The sequence below is a fragment of the Ambystoma mexicanum genome, chromosome 3q, assembly GCF_040938575.1.
Source record: "Ambystoma mexicanum isolate Mex_15411 chromosome 3q, UKY_AmexF1_1, whole genome shotgun sequence".
Lineage (NCBI taxonomy): Eukaryota > Metazoa > Chordata > Amphibia > Caudata > Ambystomatidae > Ambystoma > Ambystoma mexicanum.
In genome coordinates this window covers 135,620,736-135,640,489 of record NC_090926.1, presented here as the reverse complement: position 1 = coordinate 135,640,489, position 19,754 = coordinate 135,620,736, and the positions used below count along the sequence as shown (strand labels likewise).

The following is a 19,754-nucleotide window of genomic DNA, read 5'->3' as shown; positions in this document are numbered from 1 at the left end:
AAGGCAGGTTCCTTCAGACCCACTGCAGATTTTATGGACTTACACTATCATTGTGCACGGGAAGCTTCTCAGTCTACTCAGCCGAATGGCAAAGGACTTGTGATATTGCCGAAGACCTAGAGTTACTTCGTGTCGGCGGTCAATAGGTGTCTTATCAATAATTAATCAATACTCGATGGTCAATAACCATCCTCTTCGCTACCAAGTGTGCAAGAGGGCGGAGTGACCTCTGAACGGGCCCATGAGATTCAGAGCTCGCCCTCCGGCACCTTAAAACAAGTTAGCCACACCTTGAGGAGGATGGGGTGCGGGATTAATTTACTCCAACACCAATCAATAAGGACAAGTTAACGGTTTGGCAAAGGGAAGTCCGTTTAATGACAAGTACAAAAAACGGGGAAACAAATGGTAATCAACAGTGATGCGATCGCCTGTCTCGCTTCAACTCCCAAATCCTTCATGCAAACAGTAACTTTTATAGCAAATTCGCGTCATCATTGACGTGTAAAACTCATAAGTTTGACATTCAGTTCTATTGGTTGGAAAAGGTAACTTAAGTATAGGTGCTATATCTGTATATTGTAATAGAACGTGAGGATTGGATAACTCTTATCGGGTGGGTGTCTACGCCCATCCCTCTACATCACTCGTGATAGACGTCACTAGAACTACGTCTAATTGGTTGTACGGCTATAGGACCCTAGATTATTTGGTCCATTGTGATTGGGTGGTTTACACCCCTAGGCATAAATCTCCACTTTAATTAGCAGCATGCAGAATAGACACCCAGGTGCCTTGTGCCCCAAGATTCACCCTGCCTCCCTTCCATCAATCAGTACCTTAGGGCTATGTGTCAATTAGTTGGCCGAGGACGGCCTCGAAACTGTGGCTTCTTATCAGGAAATGTTATGGCATCCTCGGGTACTGGGTGACATCAAACGTTGGTGCCTCTTAGCGCCCGGCTGGTCACGTGTCTGTTCACTGTGAATCTGCTTCATTTTCCTTCTTTTCCTGTATTTGATCCTTAGTTCAGCCTCGCCACCTGCCTAGGGCCTCCTTATCTCAACCTTCACTGGCTGGCAGTCATGCTCTGAAGTTTCGATTCTTCGGAGTTGCCGCTCTCCTTCCTTCCTGGAGTTGACCTCGAATTCCGAGGCATGAGCTACTTCTTACTGAGTTTCGATTCCGCACTTCCCTTCTAGTTTTAGCTGGAATATGGCGCTCTGCCTTTTCTGCCCCTTGAAGTCTGGGCTTTATTCTGCTTTACAAAATGGAGTCGCACTTGTATAATGTGCTTCGTTGAGGTAGATATATAGTTGGCGCTTGCCGCTCTATACTTCTACTAAGCGATGCAAGCAGTACAATTCTCTTAGCTTCTTGCGTTCCAATCCTATTTACATGCATTTCAGTCAGTAACATATGTTCATCTCACTTCACAGTGACGTTTCTTTATATTAACATCTTTTCTCTTACACGTCCATTACATTATTCCTAGCATTTCGCCCTTGTGCGTCAACTTTCGTTCATCGTTTATGTTCATGTTATCCTTTTCGTTTGTCGTTTACATGCATCTGTACGACTGTCCAGGCTCTTATGTAGTCACCATTTACCCTCCATTAGGGCTCTTTGGGTCTGTTCGGGGACGGCCTGTAAGTAGTCTTCATTTCGTGTCAGCTGCTGGTACGGTTGTTCAGTGAGTACCGAGCTGCCCATGGCTGTTTGGTTATAGGCACTTTGACAGGTCTTGCATTTCCGATGGGCACTGGGCAGAGGCCTAGAATTGCTCTCTGTTGGTTCATTTGGTCCTCATACGTTACATATCTCGGCGAGTAAGTCCCTGGTACCTCGAAATGGGGGGCTGGGGTGCAGGCCATGTCTGGGACCTCCTCTCCAGTGGGCAGACAGGATGTTTTGTTGCAACACAATTACATTTTAAAATGCCACACCTACTGCTATGTTTTGATTAATAATTTCTTTGCCTTTTAGGCTTACATACATTGAGAATCGATCACCATCAGTGTCCCAGTATGCATACTGTACCACTCCTTGTAGCACTTAATGTGTTGTCCAACTACTAATCTAAGAGCACCAGGTCGACACCAGAGCCTCTCTAAGTGTTGTTGCACACACATTATATACATTTATACTTTTGTTTAAATAAGTTCAATGCCCGTTGTTTGCAATATTTTTGGTAATTTCTTCAAAGAAAAAAATTAGTTTGCCATTTCTTCATTTCCAGCGGGTGTCTTATTCTGAGAAAACGGCCCCTCCTTTACATCATAAGCAGGCTTGCCGTTCCCTAAACACTAGACCGATACACCACACCAATATGGCCGCCATGCACGTGGTCCTTCTTTGGTGTCTACTATGTTTCCAGAAATCATGGTCAGCACGTAGTAGATCACGTGATAGTGTGCCATAGGATATACAAACATATTTGAGACGCTGCTCTGCGAACTGACATGGGCTCTGGGATGAATCTCTAGGAGTCACCTTCAATTCATCGGGAGGTAAGCAATACCAAAGACACTAACGCTATAGCGTTTCCCTCGAGCTTCCTCGTGTTTTGAGCTGCTCGAGTTTTCACTGTAGGACAATGTATGTAATTCCAAACCATACGCCTGAAGCCTCCTCCCCCGCCTTGCGCTCTGGGCTGTTTTCTCACATTTTGTACCATACTGTGGACCAGTCGCACGCACCTCGTGAGGTTCATTCCTATATTAATATCACCTCCCTTAGATGGGACCCAGATTAATGAAAATGATCACCTTGGGAGTATTTCTTTATAGATCTCCTGCTTCACGGAGGTTCTTTCATAAACAATACTAATAGCGACTCAGTTAGTTATTGGTTGATAGGATGGAAATACCCCAATGGGTCGATGTGCACCTCAGGCCAAACTCTCCATGAGTTGACCTGCTTAATGATTGAGCTAGTTTTTAATTGATTTTTTTTTTATGTAAACGTGGTAATCCCTTTGAGTTCCATCATATTCCACCTGAAATCTCATAGATGATACTTTCTCTGTAGGTTTGCAAGGAATACACAATCATTTTGGATTCGGGACACTGTTAATAACTATACCTGTGCGGATCCAGGACCCTGACATATGGGAGTTGTTTCATCTTTGATGGGTAAGATATAGACACTATGACTCTTATCATTTCGAGGTAACCTGCGGGATATGTCCCTTACGGCACTCTCCCCCTTTCCATCTCCCTCTCTTATCCCGCTCTTCTCACAATATAGGGCAAACTCCTATTTGAATATTAGAGATTCATCACCACAAGAAGAGGAAATTAGACCGCACGCTAATCGGTGCGGGTCCTTAGCCCTGAAGAAAGTGGTTCTAATAACCCTGACACAACTGAAACCGGTCGGCTTCTGTGTGACCTGACTAAACAAATACGGATCAGAGAGATTCCCAAAGCAGGTCACACCCTTATGCCAACATTAGGAGGGATTGTGCATTTAAAAACCTTAGGAACGGAGCTCATAACAAGAAATACACCTCCGAACCCAAAGAAATAGGAGTTGTCTCAGACCATCCTTGGTCCAACACTCCAAATACAATGTTTTGCTTTAAAAAAATCCTTTGTGAAGTGAATTCACGAGTTTTGCCTCTCGACTTATATAATCTTTCCCAGCCGATAGACATTAGATCAACACCTTTATTTTAATTGGTTGCTTTCCAAAAAATGAAATAAAATTTGATGTTTATTTGGGAAACAACACAAAAAAACATAAATGTGTGGAATCGTGAAGGATGAAATAAACAGGAATCCAACACCATGGATCATTACCTTTATTCAGACAAAATGCCCCGGCTTCATAATATAAATGCTGGGAACATTATTTCACAAATGTAAGTCACTTCAATCTCTTTCTGCTCAGTATCCTCGGGAAACACACGCCCGCAATAAAGCAGAGAGAAAATGGCCTTCCATATCTTCCATGCGCAGTGCGAAAATAAATGTATTTAGCTAGCACACGGGAAGTAACTCACCTGACAGCGTCCTTTAAGAGTAGGCCACCGCTCACACGTCCATGTCTGTGCTTCCCAGACTCTGCAGGAGAAACAAGATCTCATTAGGTAGACACCGGGCTAGTTCCCACACGTGTCTATGACACCCCTTCCAACTAGCTTCGTCATCAGTTATAGACCTATGCGTCTGTTTGGATCTCAAAGGGTTTAGTGCTGTGGTCTCGAAACTGTGATGCTTGCCCCCATAGGGGGGCTCGAAGGTTATCCATAGATGGATGGGGGACCCGGGGCTCTTGGATTACAGAGACTGCTTTTAATTAATCAAACCCCAACAGGTGGGGGCATTACCGGGTCAGGTAATGTCCTGGGGCTGAGCTATAGTTACCTTATTGTTAGCCCGGCACATTACCAGACGCGGTAACGCCCCCACCCGGAGGTGTTTATTGCTATTGGAACCCCAGAATGCTTTTTTCAGGGTTGCTAATAGGTACACGAACCACCCCTCCCTGCCCAAGTTGAGAAACAGCGTGTTTCCTGTTTCTCAACTTGAAAAAACTACAAAACAAGATGGCTCCCATAGACAAGGGAAATGGGAACCACATGTAGTGCCTTCTCCTTTTCCATGGTGGCCACGGCTGTGACGGGACACACCAGGGACACAGTGTTCCCAGCGCTTATGAGGGACAAGGGAGCGCCAGGTAAGTGGGGCGGAGGTCGGTTGGAGCTAGGGATGTGGAAATTGGGTGGGTGGGGAAGGGGACGCAGGTGTGAAGGAACAAGTTACTTACCTGTAACTGTTGTTCTCCAGCATGGGTCTGGCATGGACTCACATGCTCATGAATATTCCCTGTCAGGCTGGGAATCCTCGGTAAAGAAAAAATTCAATATCAGTTTCGTTTCTGATCTGTCTTTCTTAGTAGTAACGAATCACTGGTCTCTGGGTCATACTGCCCCCAGCCAATGACTGCCCTCTCCCTAAGCCCCTCCCCCGGCAGCCATCCTCAGATTTGGTAGCACGTAAAGTGGCAGTATGACCAAGTGAAGAGCCGCAGAGGGGAAGGAGGGAGGGTTCGCATGTGAATCCATGCCAGACCCATGCTGGAGAACAACAGTTACAGGTAAGTAACTTGTTCCTTCTCCAGCATGGGGTCTGGCATGGATTCACATGCTCATGAATATAAGAATACATAGCAGTACACACATGCACAACCACGGGAGGTGGCAAAAGGCTCAACATTAAGCATTACATCCAAAACTCAACATTAAGCAACTCTTATCTCCTCACCAGGCCCACCTTCAGGCGAACAGGTTGCGCAGCACTGCTTGGCCGACTCGGGACTCCTCCCTGGAATCCCGGTCGACGCAGTAGAATCTCGTGAAGGTGTGCGTCGACCTCCACCTAGCAGCCCTGCAGATGTCCAGCAGGGGCACACCAGACAAGAACACCGTAGTAGCAGCAATCGCTCTGGTCGAATGGGGTCTCCGACGGCCGGGCAACGGTCAGTTGGCCAACCGATGATAGTGCATGATGCAGCCGGAGAGCCATCTGGAAATGGAAGCCTTCGAGAGAGCCTTCCCTTGGTTCACAGGTCCAAAGTTCACAAACGGCTACATCCAGCGAGTGCAAAGTCCTCTCGGCCGGCGACGAAGGCGACGGAAAGAAAACTGGCAACACCAAGGGCTCGTTAAGGTGGAAGTCCGACAGCACCTTGGGCATGAAAGAGGGGTGCGTCCTCAGCACCACCCTTTTGAAAAGTCAAGTATGGAGGCTTGCAGGATAGGGCCTGAATCTCTCCCACGCGTCGTGCGGAGGTGATGGCCACAAGGAACGCTGTCTCCCATTACAGGAACTTCAACGGAGCCGAATGCAAAGGCTCGAATGGCGGCCCCATGAGCCTGGTCAGCACCACGTTGAGCTCCCACGCCGGGGCTGGAGCCTTCACCGGCGGGAACGATCGGAACAGTCCCTTCATAAATTCCTTCACCAGTCGATGAGACCACAAGGACGGCTGTCCTGCGGTTCTGGTGTATCGCTGCCAGATGTATCTTGATGGAAGCGTCAGCCAGTCTAGCTTTGGCCAGCGACAGTAGGTATAGTAGCACTCTAGGTGCCGTAATCCGTAGAGGGTTGATCTTCTGTGCACGGCACCAGACAGAGAACCTCTTCCACTTATGTCCGTAACACTTGAGAGTTGAGGACGCACTGGCCTTTGCAAGAACCTCTCTGCAGTCAGCCGAGATATCGTACCCTCCAAACTCTAGTTCTGCAGGAGCCAGGCCTGCAAGTTCAGCGATTCCGGGTCGTGATGAAGAATGGCGCCTCCCTCTCTAGAGAGAAGATCTGCGTCCGTCGGCAGCTTGACTGGTGGGGACGCTGAGAGGTCCAGAAGGTCCGGGAACCAGATCTGTCTCGGCCACGCCGGTGCGACGAGGATCATCCTGCACTGGGACCTCTTGAGCTGGCTGATGAGTCGAAGCAGCAGCGGCAACGGAGGAAACGCATACAGGAACAGGCCGTCCCAGGGGAACGAGAAAGCATCGCCCATGCTCCTCGGCTGGGAAAACCTGCTGGTGAACCTCTGGCACTTGGAGTTCGTCACCGTCGCGAACAGGTCGATCTGGGGTTTGCCCCATCGTTGGAAGAGCCGATCCACTTGATCCTGGCGTAGTTCCCACTCGTGGCACGAGCGCAGCTCCCTGCTGAGTGAGGCGGCGATGGTGTTTTTTATTCCTGCCAGATGGAAGGGAACCAGAAACATCCCCTGGGCGACAGCCCAGTGCCACAGATCCTGGGCCTCCTTGGATAGGGCTGGGGATCTGGTGCCTCCCTGCTTCCGTATGTAGAACATCATGGTGGTGTTGTCGGTGAAGATCCTCACAACCTTGCCTTTGAGGGACGGGAGGAACGACTTGAGCGCCCAGAACACGGCGCACAGCTCCAAGATGTTGATGTGGAGGGACTTCTCCTCCTGGAGCCAAAGGCCTCTTGCGTGGAGATCTCCGGTGTGCGCACCCCATCCCCTCCAGGGAGGCGTACGTCGTCACCGTCTCCTGATGTGCTGGGGTCTGCAAGTCCGTGCCCGCCGTGAGGTGTGCACGGGTGCCCCACCACTGAATCGCTCGACGGAAAACCTCGTTGAGCGGGATCTTGTCTTCGAAGCTGCCCGCCGCTTGCATCCAGCGGGCGTCGAGGAACTCCTGTAGATGACGCATCGTAGCCTGCACAGGCGCACTAGACAGATGCATGAGGACATCATTCTGAGGAGGGACTTGATGGATCTCACCCTGGACACGTCCGTGGCTAGCAGGCGCTGCCCCTTGCCTAAAATGGCCTTCGTCCTTTCCTCCGACGGAGACGCCAATCGTTCCACTGTATCGAGCTTCGCTCCCAGAAACAGTGTCACCTGCGACGGAACCAAATGGGATTTCGGGTAGTTGATGGAGAAACCCAGCTCCGCGAGTAAGCGGACGGTCTTCGCCGTGTGCTTGACGGCGAGTTCTCTTGTCCTTGCACGGATGAGCCAGTCGTCCAGGTAGGGGTAGACGTGGATCCCCTGCAGGCGCAGCCGCGCCGCCACTGGTGCTAGGCACTTTGTGAACACCCTGGGTGCCGACTTCAATCCAAATGGCAGAGCTCTGAATTGGTAGTGGCGTCCTTGGACTACGAATCTGAGGAACTTTCGGTGTCCTTTTAGGATGGGGATGTGGAAGTAAGCATCCTCCAAGTCCAACGACGATAGGAAGTCGCCCTCCTCCAGCTGTCCCAGCACATGCTGAGAGTGACCATCCTGAACTTCTGTGCCTTGATGTATTTGTTCAACCGAGGTAGGTCCAGGATGGGGCGCCAACCGCCTGTCTTCTTTCTGACGAAGTATCTTGAGTATACTCCAGAGCAGCGGAGCCTCTTGGGGACGAGCTCGATGGCACCTTTCTTGAGCATCGCCTTTACCTCCAACAGCAGTTGAGGGACGTGATTTTCCTTCCTGGCCACGGTAGGAATGCAGGAGCACTTCTTTTGGAATTCAAGAGTGTGCCCGTGGGCCAGGGCATCCAGCACCCAACGGTTGGTGGAAATGGACTCCCACATGCTGACGAACTTCGCCAGCCGGCCTCCCACCGGGGTGCTTCGGTGGGGGCCCAACGCTACGGTCGGTTCAATCTTGCTTGGAGGCGGCCTTGCCCTCCTTGGCGACGACGCCGAGATCCTCCTTGCTTGCCGCAACCTCTCTAAGCCTCCTGGGACGAGGAGCGGGCCGCCTGGTGGTATGTAGAGGAGCCACCGCCTGATCCCTTGGAGGCCCCCTGTCTGCCTCCGGCGCTCCGAAAGGGCCGTCGTTGCTGAAGGACTCCCAGGGCTCGGGCCGTCTTTGTGTCAGCCTTGATGGCCTGCAGCGACTCATCCACTGTTTTCCCCAAACAGGTTGTTGCCGTCGAACGGCATGTCCAAAACCCTGTTCTGCACGTCCAGCCTCGTTGTCGAAGGCAAACACCGTTGCCTAACTGGCGAAACCCGGTGTCGGCAATGTCCGTTGCCACCGTTATGGCGTGGTCCGACACCACCTCACCTTCCTGCAGAATGTCCAGGGCCTCCGCCCTCTTGTCCTCTGGTAGGAAGTCCAGTAGGGGGGCTATCTTGTACCATAGCTCCCTGTTGTAACGGGCCACAATCGCTAAGGCTTTGGCCGCCTTAATTGTCGCTGCCGTCGAGATGACCCATCGCCCCATGGCGTCCAATTTCTTACCCTTGCCGTCAGAAGGGGAAGTGAGGTTGAGGCTGTTGCCCCCGCCGCCTTCTTCTTGGCCGCCGCTTGGACGACCGAATCCGGCGCAGGTTGAGCCCTGAGGCACAAAGGGGCGGCGTCGGGGACCCAGTACTTCTTCTCGTACCTGTCCCTCTTGGCCGGGTTCTTCAGGATCGCAAGTCCCTCATCCCAGATATCGAGTAACGGTACCGCGAGGACCGTCTTTCTCTTGGCCTCTTGCCGTTGGTAGAGGAAACCCTCCTTCTGTTCCTCGGGGCAGAGCTGGAAGAGCTTGGATGCCCTGGCGATCATGGCGTGAAAGGAGACAATTTCGTTGGGCGGGGAAGCCCGAGGGAGTGGTGATGGAAGGTCCGTCCCGTCATCCGTCCCCGTCGTCGTATCCGTCGCCGTGTCATCCCTGGGGTCCCGTGACAGGGGTGAGGGCTCCACAGGTCGTGGGGGCATGAAGGGCGGGGAGGGGTGAACTCTCCTCCGCTTGTTCGGAGGGCTTCCCGACGGGCCCGGTTCTGGATCGTCCGCCGGGGTTCGTGGTAATCTCGTCCTTATCTCCGTGCATAAGGTTTGGATTGCCATCAGAATGGCTGCCGAGTTGTCCTGAGGCTCGGGCAATGGCTGCGACGGGAGGGATGGCTGCTCCTCCACTGGGGCCTCGTTGGTGCCACTGTCACTTTCTTCGGCCACCTCTTCGGGATCCCTCCCGGGGGATCGTACCTTCTCGAACCTCTCGTTGAGGTTCTTCACGGTTTCCACCAGCTCCTCCTCAGAGACTGAATCCGTGTCTGTGATGGCCACCGCCCCCCCCCCTTTTTCCACCGGGGTCTTCACGGGGGTCTTGTCGATGGGCTGGAAAGAGGATTCCCTCCGCGGTGGCAGGGAAACTCTGGGCCCCGAGATCGCTTCCACTGGTGTAGCCTCCCCAGGCTTCGCCAGGGCCGCCGCGACTCCCTCGATAGAGGCCTTAGCCGGGTGCATCAAGGCCTTCGCCACCTTTGGCGCGCTTGAGGCCTTCTGTCATGATGCCTACCTCCAAGGAGCCAAGTCCGACCCAGCAACCCCAGATGTAGGCATCATTTCGCCCAGGGAAGTGCCAGCGGGCCCAAGCTGGGGCCCTTTGGACACAGTCCTGGCGCCTTAGGCGCCAGGCTCATGTTGGACCCCTGTCCTGGCGCCTTAGGCGCCAGGCTCATAAAGCTAGACATGTGTTCAAGTGTTTTAAGGTGCCCTTACCTGATGCAGACCATGCTGCTACATCCAGGCCCTCTTGAGGCCTGAATGGAACTACTTTACCTGTGGACCTACTTTCCCCTGGGTGTGGTCGGGGAAGGATACATACCTGATCGGTGGAAGGATACATACCTGGAACTTCTTCCAAAGCTATTTAAACCATGCCCGATCAGCAACTCACGCTTCGCGTTGTTCTGCTCCTCGCAGCTGGACGCTCACCGTGTCAGCTCCTGCATCTGGACTTCAGCCACGCCTGTCTGCATCCTGGGTCACCTGCTAAGAGAGAATTGGAGAGAAAGAAGACCTTACCTGCTAAAGCTGCATCACAGAGACTTCACACCGACGATCCTGAAAGGGAAGACATCATTTTAAAAGCATTTCGCTTCGATCGCTGCAGCGCTGCATTTCACTCACCTTTCATGGGCACCTCCATCTTCAGCAGCGATCATCCGGATCCGCAGCCACTTCCCAGAGCCTAGAGAGAAAAAGACAAGAACACAAGGTGAGAGAAGGAAGGGAATAGGAAAAGCTCAGTTTCCTTCTAAGTCTTACCTGTTGGGTCATTCCCATTTCATTTTGGGTCCTGCCGCTTCCTGGCATTCCGGACCCCGGCCCCTATGGGGAAAAAAGACAAAGACATTGAATGAGCGAATGCAAAGACATTACCCGAACGCTCATCCAGAACTTACCTGTCATTTACTGGAACTGCACGTTTCACTTCGGGTCGGCGCCATATCTCCGGCATTCCGAACCCCGGCCCCTAAGGGGAAAAAAGACATAAGCGATTAGCGCTTGCTGCAATAAGACAATGAACATTATTATAAGGCTTGAACTTTTGAACTTGCTACAGAACTCTTACAGCGCCTTACCTGAATAGTCAAGCTTATTTGAACTCCCATCAAACCTCAATCCAGTGAAGTAACTGGGTTTCAACGCGCCCCTGCATCAGAAGCAGGATGGAGAACTCATCCTTCCAGACCCTAAGGTGAGACTTCACGGGGAATCGAGGAAGGGTATCGTGGAGGGCTGGAAGGGAGTGGGAGGCTTGAGCATTATTCCGTCAGTAGGTAATACTCCCTTTCACGCACAGGGGAATATTCCTGCGAGCCAGTGAGTCCATCTTCAGAGTCCTGCGCTTCACCATAGAAGAAGCATCAGCACTCGAAGCCAGACCTGCGCCTCCGTGGGAATCAGGTGAGCCTGACACCTTCACCTTGGGGGGAGGGTCACCGCCTCGCTCCCCCTCAGCCGAATCCTTGGAGATCGACCAGGGCTTCTCCAGAAGCTTATCCGGGTTCTCGTATTTCCTCTTCCCCGAACCAGAGCGTTGGCTCGTGGCCGATGGTGCCGGGGAAGGCGCGCCCTGCCTGGCAGCCGAAGAGCCTGACCGTTCGGCACTCCCGGTGCCCGCTGACTCGCCGTGCTTAGTCTTCTGTTGGGCCCCCGTCGCTGGGGCGCCCTCACAGGACTTAGAAGAGCGCTCTGACCTTTTCTTCTCACCTGCTGGGCCCTTCTCCAGCCAGCTGGCGAGGTGGGAACGACGATCCCTCATGGTCCGTTCCGATAGGTTCTTGCAGAACGCACAGTCCTTCTCCACGTACGTCTTGTCCTCATGAAGGCAGTAGAGACATCTCGAATGCTCGTCCTCCTTGAAAACATTCTGTAACCCGCATCCAGGGCAGTTCCTGAACAGCTTGGATCCGGGCATCAAGCTTCCCTTGTCCTGGGCCATGTCCATGGTAGGTAGATCTTCTGGAATCCTCCAAGAAGCGTAACTCGACGAAAACTTCACCCTTGAGGGGCGTAGAAAATTCCCAAACGGGTCCCCGTTGATCGGAAGTAGAACGGTGGAGCTTGAGGCTCGATTTAACCGAAAAATGAGAACATTTCTTTGAAAAAAGTGCGAAAACGCAGTAAAAGCTCGAGAGCTATAGCACGAGGACTCCCAACACTTGAACATGTGGTAAAAATCTGAGGATGGCTGCCGGGGGAGGGGCTTAGGGAGAGGGCAGTCATTGGCTGGGGGCAGTGTGACCCAGAGACCAGTGATTGGTTACTACTAAGAAAGACAGAGCAGAAACGAAACTGATACTGAATTTTTTCTTTACCGAGGATTCACAGCCTGACGACGGGGAATATTCATGAGCATGTGAATCCATGCCAGACCCCATGCTGGAGAACATACCTTTGTCCTGGCTGGGAAGATGGCCGCTTCCGAGGAGGCTCAGAGCGGGGGTTTTACCATGTGGTAAAGCCCTTGTTCTGAGCTACCCCACCCCCCCTATTGTCTGAAGGCCACCACCACTCGGCTGGGTGTTATAAAAAAAACAAGCATTTAATATAAAATATAAGAAGGTATATCTTGCAGGGGCCCGGAAACATTATTTTACTTGGGGAGATGCGGAGGGGGGGGGGGCAGGAGGGTTCAGTATGAAAATGTATGACTAACACTGATTTAGCTGATGCATATCAAGTTTGTGTGCACTGGGTTTAGCGCTGGAAATCCAAGACACAAGTATTTGGCTACTCTGTTGGTATCTGAAGGGATAGCAGATAGCTCTGGAGACTCATATCCCTGAGACAGTTGGGTTGGTCAGGGCAATAACAATCAACTCGCCATATGCCTGGACAAAGAAAGACAGAAATTACTCAACAGTAATAATAGTTCCTCACCATGCGCATCTCTTGTGTGGTGGCTTCTGACAACAGGCACAGGATTCCAGGCACTTTAGGTGATGGTTCAGTTTAACTGTATTGCTCAGAATTCAACCAATTCAGTGCAATGGAAGTTGAGAAACTCCAATAATTCCCTGCCCTCTGATGTCTTCACAGTCTTTCAAGAAACTGGCATTGTGATCACTGAAAAGGGAGGTGGGTGCCTAGGATTCCAAAGTGTGTGCCAATGTTGGAAAACTTGCTAAAGAGAACTGAATGCTTCTCCTCCATCGTTACAATTCCATGGATTCCTCAACGCCTTTAAGTTCCTAGGCACTAGTGCCTCCTCTTAGTTACTAGCTCACCCTGTTCTCTTTTATCTTCCTAGTAACAAAGTAAACCATACTTTTTGATAAAACACCTGAAAGTCTCTACTGTCTATAGGAATTATATAGCACCAGGCGAACAAGCAGGTGTTGCAGGTCCTTCATAGCGAAAGCAACAGCCATTCTGCTTTAGCTAGGACAGGCACTAGGGTACCGTACACAATAAAGATTGCCCATGCGGCTAGCGCAGGAAGTCTTGATTCTATTAAAGACACGGAGGCGAGCATTATGCTTATCTTCTTTAATTACTGCTAACCACAGCTTTTTAAATCTTTCTTTGTTTTCATGTATAACACTTTTTATTTTATTTTTATAACTCGTATAAACAGAGAAAAGAAAAAATGAAAACATCATCGTTTTAACATGACAAAACTACATTTCCCATGAGGCTTCTCTGCCTGGTAGTCCCACAGCCTCTCTTTCACTGTCCAATCCTGCAATCCTTCCTGCTATAAGTCCCCGTTTCTCTGGGTCCCTTCCTCTTCTTTTGCAGCGCACCGATTAACTGAACCAAGTCTAAAATCCAACTGAATTATCATAACTCCAAACAGAAATTGTCTTTTCTATCCTCGATAGCTTTGCCGTGCTCTAAATTCGCAGGACTGCTGCCTTCCGTACACTAATCTCTGTTATTCTTTTGATCCTCTCCTACGCAAAAAGAGAAATGCGCATGTTAGGGAAGGGGAATACAGTTCGTCACATATCATAACCAAGTCTTTACGTAAACAACTTTGAAACCATTACAGATCATAACATAACACCCATCGCTGTATTCCATAGGGTGGGATAATGTTCGCCTCCGTGTCTTTAATAGAATCAAGACTTCCTGCGCTAGCCGCATGGGCAATCTTTATTCTATGACAAGACCGGAGGCGAGCATTATGCTTGTTCAAAGCTTTCTACCACAGCAGCTGCTTATATTGGATACTGGTTTGAAATAAAAGTCTTAAAGACTGAGTCGCTCGACCAGTCTGCTGCTTTCATGATCTCTTGCAGCGGAACTCCTACTGCAAAAGCCCGTGAAGCCATTGCTCCCCTGGTAGAATGAGCCCCAAATTTAGACGTGTCTATACCTGACAATTCCATTATTTCCTTCACTCATCTAGCTATAGTAGCTGATGTGACTGCTTTGTATGGTTTTATACGCGCTATAAGCAATTATTTCACTCCTTGTGGCCTAACCGCTGCTGTCGCTTCTTCATAACACTTTATGCAATTTGCCACACACAATTTCTCATTATTCGGCCAATATGGGTATGAGATCACTTTAGAATTGGTCTTTGTACGCTGCGCTATGGTAAAGGCTATCCCTTCTGGGAAATACATCTTTCTGTCTATCTCGAGTGCTTTAATGTCTGAAACTCTTCTACAAGACACTAAGCAAAGGAGTGTAGCTAATTTGCCTGAAAGTTGCTTTTCTGACAGAAAGTTGTTACTAGGCCATTGCTCGAACAGATGTATGATTTTTTGGACAACCCACAGTGATGAGTACTTGGGCCCAGGAGGTTTGCTCATCTTCACACCTTTCAGCAATCGGGACACCGCAAGGTGTTCCCCTATTGGTGCCCTGTCCACTAACTCGTGCCCTGCGGAGATTGCTGACCTATATACCCCTACAGTCCTGAAAGCTCTACCTGCTGAAGGGAGGCTGGCTAGGAAATTCACTACTTGCACTACAGGTGCTGAAATGGGAGATATACTCCTTCTCCTGCACCATAGGTCCCAGGCTTGCCATGCGGAATTATAGCTCCTGATCGTAGATGGGGCCCATGATAGATTGATAAGTCTTGTAGCGTCTTCTGAAAGGCCTGGCAATCACCATCTATGCCTGAAATTCTGCACGCTATCAGTGACAAGGATTGATCCTCTATCAGAGGATGAGGAACTCCTGCTGGATCGACCAGCAAGTCTGGTCTGTATGCAATCTTCTGTGGAAAATCCGTAGAAAGTTCCAACAGAACTGGAAACCAGGCTTGTGACTTCCACTCTGGCGTCACTATCACTATTCGAGCCTTGTCTCTGCGCACTTTTGCTAGTACCCTCGCCAGCATTGCGAAGGGGGGAAAAGCGTAGTGCTTCTGCGACCCCCAATGATGCATGAATGCGTCGGTGCCTTGGGCTTCCGGGTCTAGCCTCCAGCTGAAGTAGTTCGCCCGTTGAGTGTTCAGTCTCGAGGCGAACAGGTCTATGTGCAGAGGACCCCATTTCGCTTCCAATCTCTCGAATATGTCCCTGTGTAGTTTCCAGTCGCTGTAATCCACTAGGTGTCGGGAGTTCCAGTCCGCCACTGAATTCAGGGCCCCTGGGAGATACTCTGCCTTCACTGTGATTTGTCTCTGTAGGCAGTCGTGCCAGAAATCTTTTGCTAATTCCGCTAACATCTTGGACCTGGTACCTCCCAGTTTGTTGATGTATCTTACTGCAGATATATTGTCCATCCTGAGAAGTATGCTGCAGTGCGCTTTGTCCCTGGTAAATGCTTTCCATGCGAAAGATCCCGCTAGCAACTCTAGACAATTGATATGAAGTTCTAATTCTTCTTTTGACCATCTTCCTCCTGTCTCTATCTCGCCACATCGCGCCCCCCAGCCGGACCTGCTGGCGTCTGACTCTATAACCAACTCTGGTACGTCGCCGAAAATGGCGCGGCCGTTCTAGGCTTCCATATTGTGGAGCCACCAGATGAGCTCGGACTTGCTTTCTTCGTCTAAGGGCACTAGTCAATGGTATCACCGGCCTTTCCTTAGGTATTTGATCTTCAGCCTCTGAAGAGCTCGATAATGTAATGGGCCGGAAAATACTGCTTGTATGGATGCTGCCAAAAGCCCTACTATCCTGGCTAGGTAACGAAGAGAGATCAGCGGCTTCTTGAGCGCTGTCCTCAGATCTTTCTTGATAGCCTTCATTTTCTGAGTTGGCAACTCCAATGTAGCTTTCTTTGTATCTATGGTGAAGCCTAAGAATTCTAGCCGCCTGGTTGGCGCTAGCTCTGATTTGTCTCTGTTCACCAGGAATCCCAGATTGGAGATCAGCTCTATTGCCCAGTGGACCTGCTTTTGTAAGCGGTCTTTGTCTTCGGCCATGAAAAGGATGTCGTCTAAGTAGACAATCATCCGACATGCTTGTTCTCGAAGTGTTGTCGCAATGGGCCTCATGAGCTTGGTGAACGCCCATGGTGCGGATGCTAGACCGAACGGCAGGCATTTGAATTGCCAGAGCTCGCTTCTCCATCTGAATCTTAGGAAGTGTCGGAAAGGCGCTGCTATGGGCACGGTAAGATATGCGTCTTTCAAGTCCAGGCGCGCTAGCCAATCTCCCTTCCTGAGCAAGTCTCCTAGTAGATGGATCCCTTCCATCTTGAAGTGTTTGTACACTAACCAGCTGTTGAGCTCCTTCAGATTGATCACTGGACGAACTTTGTCCTTGCGATGTACTAGGAAAATATTGCTCAGGAAGGAATGGGCGCTCTCGGTCGCTCTCTCTATCGCGTTTTTCTGCGCTAAAGCTTGGATCTCTGCTTCTAATAGAGATTCTTCTGTTTGCGTCATTTGAATTCTGTGAGGAGGCCGATTCTGCACTGGATGATCTATGAACTCTAGCATAAAGCCTTGTACGGTCTGAAGGACCCACGCATCTGACGATAACTCGCGCCAGTTGTGCAAATAGAGCGTTGTCCTGCCCCCCCACAGGAGGATAGGTCGCTGCGCGTTCTCTCACCTGTATTGTTGCTCTGGTGTCGGTAATATCCGCGTCCACGACGTCCCCGTGAGCCTCGTCCTCTGTTCGGGAAGAAGGCGTCTTGTTGTCGGGTCTCCCAATATTGGGCTCTGGGGCCTTGCGCTCTTGTGTTATTGAAGCGGCCGGTCGAGCGCCCTCTATATCGACCGGCCCCTGAAAAAACTCTCCCCGGAAACACCTTCCTGATGGAGGCCTGCGCCTTTTCCAGCGCTGTATATGTACCGACAAACCTGTTCATCTCCTTAACGAATGTATCACCGAACAGGAGACCTTGGGCGCTTTCCCCGGCTTCATAGGACGCCAAGTCCTCAAGTTTGTTATCGATTTTCAATAGGGCTGATCTGCGCCGTTCCGAAGATATAGCGCAGTTTGCATTGCCTAGCATGCAGACTGCTCTCTGTGCCCAGCTTGCTAGGATGGATGGGTCGACTGGCTCCCCTGTATCTCTGGCCCTTTCGGCCAGGTCCATTATCTTTGCTATAGGGCCGGCTATGTCTAGCAGCTTGTCTTGGCATGTTTTCCATGCCCTATCCATACCTTTCCTGGTGTCTTTCCCTGCCTTCGTAATGAAGGTTAGCATCTTTGTGTCGAGTTCGGGTGTATCTGCAACTTTTCCAGTCAGCTCTGGCCTCGGACACTCAGCTTTGAGTCTGAACCTAATGTCTTTTTCCATAGGCTTCCTCATTTTTTGGGCCATGTAAAGGGCTACTCTTGGAGAAGGCGTCCAGTCTGTCGATCTGGGGTGCCTTATGGTGTCCGGGTCGAACATGTCTGATATGTCCTCTTCATCCAGAAGGGCCTCCACACTGCTGGCTTTAGGCTCGCCTGCACTCTTTTGCGAAACCACGCTTACTTTGCTTATGCTTTGAACATCCTCCTCTGGTTGTTCTTGATCTGAGTACTCCGAGGATGATGAATAGGCATCCCCTATATTTTTCGCCCCTGGGGTAGGGGGTACGAGGTTGGGCAGGGCTGTCTTCGTAAGGAAGGCACTTTTAAGCCTGTTGAATGCATCAGCCACCTCTAGGGATTTATCCTTCCCTGTATTTTCGCCCGTGGGAGTAGAAGAGTGTTTCCTCTTCCGGGCCACTTTCTTCCCCTTCTCACCTTTTTGCAGAGGATTTTGTGTGGAGGTTCCTTCTCCGGGATCATCAAGCGTGCCAGCTTTTCTGCCCAGCATCTCTTCCAGGACTAATAGCCTGTCTTGTAGAGGCTTAACTCCTAGTGCTACGGCTTGAACTAATGAGTCGCCTAGCACTCTCTTGAAGCTTGGGAAAGGTCTATATCCTCCTCCATGCATTCTGCTTCCTGGTCCAGTCCTCCTTCACTCCAAGCCTCATTTCCCATGCTGTATGCTATGGTAATTGTATGTGCCGTACAGAGGAAAACTAGTGGGTTAAAGACGTAGCTCCTCTACAATGGCCACTGAAATTATTTATTATTATTATCTTTTTTTTTTTTTCGTAAATCTTTTAAATCTGGGATACCTCTGCTGTGCTAGGGCGAACCGCTAAGAAAATAGCGAAATTCGCGCTCCTGGGAATGAAATAAGGGCGAAGGACTGGCCGTACGTTTTCTCTGAGTGAGAAACGTTTCACTGAGGAGATTGTAAGTTGATGCGCATGCGCGCGCTTTACCTTGTCTCTAAGGTCGGTTGGGCTTACTCCGCGTATTACGCGAGTTCCATCCACATTGAACGCATTGCTGTGCGGCTGGCTGCCTGAGCCCTAAAGCGAGTGTCAGATCACTCGCGGGCTCGGCAGGCGGCCGCTCTGAAATACACTATGCTACTTGCGAGGTCAGCGCATAAAAAGCTCGGGCGAACGCTATGCCGCTTCTTAGTCACACGCGCGCACATTTAAGAATAAGTAAGTCCATTCTTGAAACGTTTCAACAGACAAAGATAGTATAATCAAGCACTATCCCTAATAAACGTCACTTATCTGTGGCTGCAGCAAAAAAGAAGAGGAAGGGACCCAGAGAAACGTGGGACTTATAGCAGGAAGGATTGCAGGATTGGACAGTGAAAGAGAGGCTGTGGGACTACCAGGCAGAGAAGCCTCATGGGAAATGTAGTTTTGTCATGTTAAAACGATGATGTTTTCATTTTTTCTTTTCTCTGTTCATACGAGTTATAAAAAAAAAAAAAAGTGTTATACATGAAAACAAAGAAAGATTTAAAAAGCTGTGGTTAGCAGTAATTAAAGAAGATAAGCATAATGCTCGCCTCCGGTCTTGTCATAGAATAAAGAATAATATACTCAAATAACACTGAGGCAGTGCAGAAAATGCTCTAAAAGGTGGCCACGAAGAAAGCAACGCTGGTGTGGGTTGCATAACATACTGTATCACACATTCATAAAGTCACAGTAACAAAGGGTTTGTAAATAATTATTTCTGGTGCAAACACAATACAATGCATTATGAATCTGTAAAGCTCCTAGGATGCAAGGTTCTCACATTGCATGGTGGGAGTGACTTACTGAAAATGCTCCATGGTGCTATGCCAAGAGTCAGCCGTCCTGGGTGATACACAGCACTTCACATCCACACATGGACCATTTTCAACCTGGTTTCAGGCAGAGGATTATAACTTGGGTTTTTCTGTGGGACTGGTTGGATGTGCGCACCTAGATAATGTCCCCAACAATTGGGTTCTGCTGCAAGCCTGTCTTGATTTTCTCGCTTGCAATATGTTCAAATGGTGGGGTTCTATGGAATATGGCAAGTTATGGACATAGCTGTACTGGATTGTCTGCCTGTCACAAGCTTATACTGAATAAGCAATGCCTACTGCAAAGTAGGCCTTAAAGCAGTCTAGGCCGCTCAATGCTTACAGTGTACAGAGTCCATGAAAAAGGATTTTGTTTGTTGCAAACAGCATGAGATGACCCGAGTTGGTCATGGCCCTAGACCACGTCAGGTATCATCAAGTGATGTATTATGCTGGCACTAAAGATTACTAATCATTTTGCATATTCACCATAAACAGGTCTAAAATGA

General features: G+C 50.0%; 1 protein-coding gene across 2 annotated transcripts in view; it reads right to left on the bottom strand.

Moving 5' to 3' along the window:
* The window catches only part of AAAS (aladin WD repeat nucleoporin), a 730,668-nt gene that overhangs the window by 164,403 nt on the left and 546,511 nt on the right, over positions 1–19,754 (bottom strand). For both annotated transcript variants that reach the window (XM_069653320.1, XM_069653321.1), the window contains one exon: positions 4,007–4,067. In XM_069653320.1, the coding sequence (XP_069509421.1) occupies positions 4,007–4,067 (61 nt within the window). The remainder of the gene's footprint in view (positions 1–4,006; positions 4,068–19,754) is intronic.